We start from the raw sequence: 9,405 nt of genomic DNA on the forward strand, positions 1-9,405 counted from the left end.
TTTTATTTCTCTCTTGATTCCTTATGCTGAGGAAGACAAGTAGTTCCCAAATGCATCATCATATCCCTTGCATTCTTAGCCTTAACATCCTCAAAGATTGATCTGAAGGTCTTTATTTGATTGTAACTTGACTTTTGGATAGAGTTAGAAAGAAAGGATGGCATGAGGCCCAAACGACACTTAAAGTGGGATAGGAGTTACAACTTTTGGAATAGACTCAAATAATGAGTATTAACACATGCCCCAATTTCTTTTGACTGGGCAACTCTAAATTGTTTATTTGGTTGGACTTAAACGACTGACCTAAATTTGGCGGGTTAATAACTCACCAAAAGTTGAAGAATTAGGCAAGTTATGTTTTGAAGAATTAATTTTTCCACCTGTATACCTGTCTCTCTATACTTTGGCATAGCTAAACGAAAAATGTTAGTAAGTGCTACATATATTTAGGAGAAATCTTTTTATAGCTAGGTGCTTTATAGAAAAATCGAGTCTAAACAATCTTGCCAACTTAATAAATTACTATTCCGGTACTTAATTAATGCAATCTCTAATCTAAACCACCACAAGAACTCTATGATAATGCTATAAATAGAGGCAAAATGTTCATTAGTTTCCTATCACAACTCAATTAGTAGTGATTTAAAGTATATATAGTTTGAAAAGGGAAAAAAATGGGATTAAAGGCATTTATGCTTATTGTTTTGGCTATTTTTCTTGCAATAACCTCAAAGGTTGCAGCTAGGGCGTTGTCTCAGAGCTCTACCACGTCTCTGGACAAGGGTAGTTATCTCCGTTTCATTTTATGCTAAAATGTTACTGTTTGAAGAGTCAAATCATTTTTTAAATATTTTTAACAAAATTAAAGAGTCAATATACTTAGATTCATATCCTAAATTAAGTACTTTGATCCTTGTCCTCTAAATCCCTTCAGATTAATTAGAACATCAGGAGTGGCAAGCTACAATGAACAAGCATCTTTTTAATAGTTTTGTTCGATAATTAAAAATTATAAGAAAACGAACAAAAAAATTAAAAATTCATAAGAGTTGGAATAGGACTATGTGTTTAACCCATATTACCTCAATCCATCTCAATCCAAATAAATTTCTGGATATTAATCTATTTATTTATTCAACTATTTGCCAACCTTGTCAACATGAATATGTATGATTACTGATGTAGGACATGCAAATGAAGTAAATGATGCCAAAATTTTAGGAATCGGAGGACTTCCAGGAAGTAAGGTACTTCCAGGAGCTGGAATTCCAAAAATTGGAGAGCTTTCAATACCAAAAATTTCGGGAATCGGTGGTCTTTCAAGTCAAGGATTAGGAGGAGGATTTGGTGGTGCAGGACATGCAAATGGAGTAAATGGTGCCAAATTTCCAGGAGAAGGTTATGATGGATATTATCCTGGTTATGGTTATTGGGGAGGATATCCTAGACGTGGTTGGTATGGAGGATTACCTCGCAACTAATTAATTTAAGGTTAATTATGCACTAAGTGTGTGTGTGTGAGTATGTATATATATATATATATATATATATATATATATCATAAATCCCCATTCAGTTATGGATGGATGGTCATCATGTCTTGTTTTGTTAAATAAAAGTAGTAGGTGTCTCAGAAAACTTAATTTACATACATTTACATGTTAATGACATGCAAATACTTTAGGTGAAATCCTAGTGAAGTTAGTGCATTTACTTTGTATTTGTCATCCCAGTTTCGCTTTATTTAACACTACATTCTTGTAGAAGTTTAGTTATATATGTGTTCTAAATGTTATATTTGTGGAATTCGGTATATGGTGATATTTGCTACTGGCCGATTTTACATTTCGTTATAACAATCAAAATATATCCAAATAATTTTAGAAAGTTCTTTGATCATACCAATAGAAAATTTAATATCTATACTAGGGAAAGGATTAGCCTAATCAGTTTATGCAAATCATAATCTCCACCTATTGGGAAGAAAAATTATATATGAGATTTCTCCACAAGCATAAATACAGTTATAATCTAGTATAATTTTGGTTTAACTTTTTATATGTTGTACCAAGCAAAATTATACATAGATTATATTATCCATATTTTTGAAACACTAAATTATGTCCAATCAAATCACAAGTCGATTTTAAAAATAATAATCATGTCACATGTTTCGATTTTAGTTGAAAATCCAACAAATACAAGGCAATAAAAGTGATTTGTTTGGTTGCATTTTTCAACAATTCAACACAATGAGGAACATCATGAGTCTTCTTAAAATTAGTCTTTGTTCCATTTGGAGGAGCTTGTATTGTAAGAGACGGAAAGTATTCCTTCAAATTCAAAATAAATATCACTTTATGTTTTATGAAAGTCAATTTACTAAGTTTTGAGATTGAAAAGGGGAACGCAATCACACCCTCAAATCTCACTGGAAACACGGTTTTTCCACGTCTGGTGCACGATTTCGGCGACATTTGGCCGAATCAAGCTCCTTCCGGTGAGTTCTCGACCGGATTCGGTTATTTATAGGCCAAATTCAAGCATTGCAGCTCACCGGAGCTCAGACGGTTTCATTTCATAGAAATCGTGGGCGGACTGATTTGTCCTGAGGATACACTATTTATAGGATTCATTGGTTTATCGTACTGGTTCTGGACATTGGTTGTTGTTTGGGTCTCAGCCAGATCATTGTGATTAGTTTTGGATTGATGTTTTGCTATTCGAGTTGGATTCATCACTATCGAGGTTTTATTCAGAATTCTATTGTCCGGGCTTTCTTAAACCTTATTATCAACGAACTCGGTTTTTCAAAGGTCCATCTCTTAACTCTACTTTTTTTTTATTGTATCGAAGTTACTTAATATCATGATTTTGTGGTATGATTTTAAATATTTTGAGCAAATGTTAATTGTTGTTGTGGATATGAATGATTGATATGCGTAAATATTTGAATCTTTGTTGGGGTATGTGTTCGAGGTTGGTTTCAGATGTTGAAAAGTGATTTGATAGTCGAATTGATTTAATCATGTGGTTAAAAATGGCTTTGGGGGTGAGAATTGAAAACTTGATATAATTGGTGATTTTTGGTTAGTTTGATTTCATTGGTTGTTTAACTTGAAATGAATTTTAATTGAACTTGATAGTATCATGATATGTCGATTGATTTAGGCAAACATAGGTTGGGTAGGCAAATATTTAGAATCGGTGACTTTGGTTGAATGTTGGAAATTCCGTGGAATGTTTGAAATTTTGTTGAATAGTGTGTTTTTCTCACACTAAAGAATGTATTCATTTGACCGGGGAATGCCTCGAGGAATTTGTATTGATTTATCAGGGGAATGCCCCGAAGTATCTTGTACTTGAAAGATGTTCGTGGTGAAGGCCCGAGGTGTCGGGTGAAGCAACAGAGCGTAGTATAGGATTAGTCTAGGTTAGAATAGGATTTAAATTTTCGCATTTTTATTTTGGACTGTATAATTGGACTGGATACTATACTTTGGATTTGGGTTTGTTTGTTTTGGTTGGTTTTTTTTTATGTTTTTTTGTGTGGTTTATGCATTGGTAGTGCCAAAATAGTCGATACACTCCATCAAGCTACCGTGGTCGAACCATGGGATCGAGGGGTGCCTAACACCTTCCCCTCGGTCAACAGAATTCCTTAGTCGGAATCTCTGTTCGCAAACTAGTTTTAAAGAGTCAAATCGTTTCAAAAAGGATCTTCCAAAGGTGACTTGGCACACCGGATTATGCAAAGTGACGACTCTGAGTTTTGAATGTAAATAATCTTTTTTCGAAAATTTTTTAATCCTTTGTCACTTTAATAATGAAAACCCTTTCAAACCTTAAAATTTAATCTTTTTGGGTTGAAAAAGGGGTGTGACAGCTCTGACGACTCTACTGGGGATCCTTTTCAGAATTCAAGCTTATTTTTGGAGTTATATCGGCTTTGTTTTGACATTATGAGTGTATAGACATTGTTTGTGTTATTATTTTTATTTTTTTATTATTGTTGAGTGCCTACGTGCTACCTGTTTACAGTTTTTTTCTTATTTGTTACATTTTTATCTCTGACATCATTTGCATCACCCGAGTCAATTCTTTCTGCAATAAGTTTTGCAGTACACGCTGTGTACATGACCTACAGTTGAGTCACCCTTATTTTTAGGAGGGGGAGTCATCGGCTGATATGGAGTGGGTGAAAAGCTAGCGCAGCCACTATCGACCATACGCTCCCCCAAACAGCCTTGTTAGTGAACCCCAGCGTAGGTCAGCCTTTAGGTCATTCTTATTTGCATCATATTAAGATCTAGCGGGACCCACGTGACCCTATGTAGGAGACTTGCCTCTAAAGTATCCCTACGTGTTAAATGTTACATCTTTGAGGGTAACGAGGTCATTTGACAGACTGATTTGAGCAAAGGCATGAGTTAGAAGTAAAGTGTGTAGGCAAGAAATTGTTGAAAAAAAAGGAAGATAAAAAAAGAGAGTGAAAAAAAAGAGAGATTTGGTAGGGTTCTTTATGGATTTTGTTTTTCACAATTCAAAAAAAAAACTATTTTTTTTTTACTTTTTGCACTCATTTCCCAAAAAATTAAAAACATTAAACAAATTTTCCTTTTATTTCTTTAGTAAGTATTGACAATTCAAAAACTCCAAAAATATTTATTCCTTTCAATAGGAACTTTGTACAGTTTTATATAACGAAAATATCAAAGAAACTAAAAATTCTTTCATAGTTGTTGGTGTTAGTTTTTAATTAAAAACTCAAAAATATTTTATTCATCTGTCTTTAATCGTGTCTCTCAATTCAGGGTTTAGTTTATCATTTAATCCTTAATTGTCTAATCTGGATGAACTACACAACCCCAATTCTCCTCTATCGGGAGTGAGATACATAGGCAACCTATTGTTGGTTTGGGGATCTTATTTCAAAATCCAAAAATATTTTTCTTCACTCTTCATTTAGAGTAGGTGTTTTCTATACATCTTTAAAAGAAAACCACCAAAAAAAATTTCATTAATAGTTTCAAGTTTTATTTTCGTATGAAATTCTAAATCGAAAATCCAAAAAGATTTTTATTTGGTAATCGTAGGTTTCATTTTGTATAAAGAGTTTAAACTTGAAAAATGCAAAACAATTTTTGTCAATTCTTTTGACAATTTGTTTTTTTTTTCTTTTCTTAAAGTTTCAAGAAAAAAAAAAGACAGAAAAAAGAGTTTAATTGTCCACTGTGGCCAAACTTCACGAACTACGCACACCTGATTCTCTTCTCTCGAGAGTGAGATACGTAGGCGCCCTTCTTGGGTTCGGTGATCTTTTTTAAAAAAAATAAGAGAGGTTTTGAAAAAAAAATGTTGAATTCTAACGCATTTGTTACCTCTTGCTCAGTTAGTTTAAGGTGGTTGGTTTGTGGCATCCTAGCTGGTCCTTCATATCACACCAAATCTAATGAATGGTTAATTGTGTCCAACAAGGATATAGAGAGTGACATTATGGATCAAACACAGAGACAAGAAATTGAGAGTTTAAAGGAAGAGAATTTGAGACTAAGGTAACAAATGATGGAAATGTACCGAGCTTGGGTCAATGGGTTAACCCCTCCTCCATTCCTTACTATTGACCCCGAAAATACCCTGAGTTTTTCATCACAATTGCAAGCTCTATGTCCTAATGTTGTTGATGCACCACAACATGCCTTAGAATTCATTCCAATCAAAAAGAATCTTAATACTTCCACCACTCTTTCTCTAGCACCTCAGCATAAGCCAAATACATTCACAACACCACATATCGTCTGTGATTTTATTGTTCAATCCTCTGCTGAGACATCCATATTGGCTATCTTCCCAACACAAGATCTCTATAATGACTCCTAAAGTCCATTATACTCTATTTCCCCACCTCCATATCTAGTATACTGCGCACAACCATACGTTTAACTCCCTTCTTACTCACAATGGTGCTCACCAAAGCCTAAGAGTTACCCTTCAAATCCACAAATATATCAAATCCCTCCCATTCCCTATGTTTGATCCAAGTCAAACAATGAGAAGAGGCAGAAGCTTAAGGATAGTTTCATGCCAATTGGAGAATCATATGCCAGTTTATTCCAAAGATTGGTACATTGGGGCATGATCACTCGTCGCCTTAGGTATACTCCTTACCCGAATTCAAGAAGTTTTGATCCAACTGTACGATATGCATATCATTCTGATGTTCAATGTCACAATATCAAAGATTATCGTACTTTGAAAAGAGAAATTGAAAAGATGATTCAAGATAAATCAATTATGGTGCAGAACGTTGATCGCAGTGGAAGATCTAGTCATGTTGATATGCAAACCAGTGGCTAAGTTGTCAAACTGAGTAATTAAGAAGTCACCCCTCTCTCTACTAGGAAGAGGTTTGGTAGTTTGTTTTTTTTTTTCTATTTTCCAAATTATTTCAAGGTTGTAGTTCGGGATCTATCTTGTTTTTTTCCTGTGTCGTTTATGTTCAAACCTTTCTATCTTTTATTTCAACTAAATGAAGTGTCCCTTTTCCTTTGTTTTTTAAATATGTGTTTGTTTTCTTTACACATCACATTTTATGTTGATTCTAGTGTTATGACATGCCTGCGAAATTTTCAGCCAGATCTTAAAATCCAGTTTAAGAATAAACTTTGAATCAGAGGGCTAAAGTTAGAAAAATATTGGAGAAAATAGGTAGAGTGCTGAGACATTTGGTGACAAGTTGAAGCCTTTTCTGAAAATTAAGGCAATTATTTTTGAGAATTACAAGAATAACTTGGTCATCCATTGAAAGAGATGTCTCAATTTGGTCAAATATTGGATGTGTGATCCTACATCAAAAGGAACAGAAAAATCAACTCCACGAAAGCATGAGTCATTCAATGTGAGGGATGTACAACAAAGGTGGAGTTGTATTTTCACAAGTGTAGAAAAAGAGGGGGCACACATGCTCGGGGAAAGTTCGTATTGTAAAATACGTCATAAGTGATTTGATCATGCACTTTCACATTGCATGATGTGTGCTAGCATCTTCAAGGATTGAAATGACAAAGACATTTCATTCTACTATCCAAATATTGTGTCATCCTTTGTTTACCCCATTTAAGCTTTAGTTCTATTTTCTTTCATACTCCTTTTTTGGAATCAAGATAGAGTCAGCAAAGTAAAAAAAAAGTGTCGAGAAAAAGACTAGAGTCAGAAAAGTTTTTAAAAAATAAGAAGAGAGAAAAAATGTGTCCAAAAAGAAAAAAAAAAGAGTGCCAAGATAAATAAAGTCAGAAAATTCCCAAAGAGAAAGAGTCAATAAAAGAAGCATAGAAGAAAAAGAAATTAGAATCAAGCAAGACAAGCTGCCAGAACTACGCGTCCTCTTTCGGGGGTGAGATACGTAGGATGTCCTACCAGGGGCTTGGTCCAACCAAATAAATAATTTAGAGTCACCCAGTCAAAAGAAACTGGGGCATGAGGTAATCCCCATTTTTGGAGTCGATTCCAAAAGTTGTAAGTCCCACCCTACTTCAAGTGTTGTTTGGGCCTCATGCCATCCTTTTTTTCTAACCCTTTCCAAAAGCCAAGTTGCAACCAAAGAAAGACCTTCAGATCAATCTTTGAGGATTTTAAGGCTAAGAATGCAAGGGATATGATGATGCATTTGGGAACTGCTTATCTTCCTCAGCATAAGAAATCAAGAAAGAAATAAAAATAAGAGAGTCTTATTAGTGAAAATCTTCACGGGCACCATAAGACAATGGTAAGTTTAGAGAGATAAAAATGAGAGAGTCTGAAAACCCTCATGGGCACTGTAAGACAACTATGAGTTGAGACAAATGAAATAAGAGAGTCTCATTGGTGAAAAATCCTCACGAACACCATAAGACAATGGTGAGCTGAGGAAAACAAAATGAGAGAGGCTTATTGGCAAAAACCTTCAAGGTATCACTAACCGAAGGAGGTCTTAAATGCAATTGACCTAAGGAAGCAACTTAATTTCAAGGCCATTAACTCAACAACAATTGGTGAAAGTTTGAATGAAAAGATCAGGCAGCTTAATCAAAAATGCACGACATAACCATTAGAGTTGACTATCATTTCTAGATAAATTTTTCATTTCTTTGTTTCAAATGGGGAAATTCATTGTCTTTTCTTTCTTCCCTTTATTTTTATTTTGTTTTCTTGAGTCAGTTGTCCAAATAAAAGTCATTGTCATTTTTCTCTTGTCTTTGAGTCAAGTCCATATCAAAACAAGTGAGAAAAGATTTCAAAACTGGCTACCAGCTTCATCAATTGCACAAAGCAAGACAAAAGGCCAACACATGAAAGAGACACGATTGTGAGCCAAAATAAGGCATGTAAAAAGTTTTTTCTACAAAAAAGTCTAGGAACTTATGAAAATATCAGGGTTTAAAGGTTTTATCTGAGAAGCATGGCAAAGCAGAAATACTGTGTTTGTTTCAGAGTCACTCTTAATAATCTGAGTTCGAATCAATGATACAGTGAGTCAATGACATACGCTAATGGTTGAAATCAATATTAAATGTGACAGGGGCAAGAAATTGCCACAAAAGCCAAAGCCACAAACTAACCATCATGTTTTTAAACTCACATGTTTTCAGAATACATGTTATCTTCAAATCAAGGAGTTTAGGGTCTAAATATCAAAGGTTGTAATGCCTCACTTCTGCAAATGCAAGAGGCAATGTTTCTGCACAGATTTGGTAATCAAAACAATGGTAAAACTCATAATCCAATATCTCAAGGAGACGCATTTCCTTATTCGGGTAATTCAAGTAGAATTTGTGAGGAAACACACTTCCTTGTTTGGATAATTCAAGCAACATTTGTGAGGAGACGCACTTCCTTATTTGGACAATTCAAGCAACATTTGTTAGGAGATGTACTTCCTTATTTGGGTAATTCAAGCAGCATTTGTAAGGAGACGCACTTCCTTGTTTGGGCAATTCAAGTGACATTTGTGAGGAGACGCACTTTCTTGTCTGGATAATTCAAGCAACATTTGTAAGGAGACCCACTTTCTTGTTTGGTTAATTCAAGTGACATTTGTAAGGAGACGCACTTCCCTATCTGAAAATTCAATCAACATTTATTAGGAGACGCACTTCCTTGTTTGGGTAATTCAAGCAACATTTGTAAGGAGACACACTTCCTTGTCTAGGTAATTCAAGAGACATTTGTTATGAGACGCACTTCTTTGTTTTGGTAATTCAAGTGGCATTGGTAAGGAGACACACTTTCTTATTTTGGTAATTCAAGCGGCGTTTGTAAGGAGACACACTTCCTTGTTTGGGTAATTCAACCGGCATTTGTAAGGAGACACACTTCCTTATTTGGGTAATTCAAGAGACATTGGTAAGGAGACACACTTTTTTATTT

The 9,405-nt window shown here is 34.6% G+C and overlaps 1 protein-coding gene across 1 annotated transcript; it reads left to right on the top strand.

Annotated features, from left to right (window-relative positions):
- The first annotated feature begins 637 nt into the window (after positions 1–637).
- On the top strand, positions 638–1,732 carry LOC107866515 (acanthoscurrin-1). The gene is made up of 2 exons (XM_016712551.2): positions 638–783; positions 1,186–1,732. Exons 1-2 carry the CDS (start codon positions 675–677, stop codon positions 1,479–1,481), a joined length of 405 nt encoding a protein of 134 aa, XP_016568037.2. The 5' UTR covers positions 638–674; the 3' UTR covers positions 1,482–1,732.
- Positions 1,733–9,405: the final 7,673 nt, after the last annotated feature.

This window comes from Capsicum annuum, chromosome 3, assembly GCF_002878395.1.
Source record: "Capsicum annuum cultivar UCD-10X-F1 chromosome 3, UCD10Xv1.1, whole genome shotgun sequence".
Taxonomy (NCBI): Eukaryota; Viridiplantae; Streptophyta; class Magnoliopsida; order Solanales; family Solanaceae; genus Capsicum; species Capsicum annuum.

What these genes read in the sequence shown, in the direction of transcription:
- LOC107866515 (XM_016712551.2), top strand. Translation starts at nt 675, where the DNA reads ATGGGATTAAAGGCATTTATGCTTATTGTTTTGGCTATTTTTCTTGCA. An exon ending in TACCACGTCTCTGGACAAGG is followed by an intron (nt 784 to 1,185) that starts GTAGTTATCTCC and finishes TTACTGATGTAG; the next exon opens with GACATGCAAATGAAGTAAAT.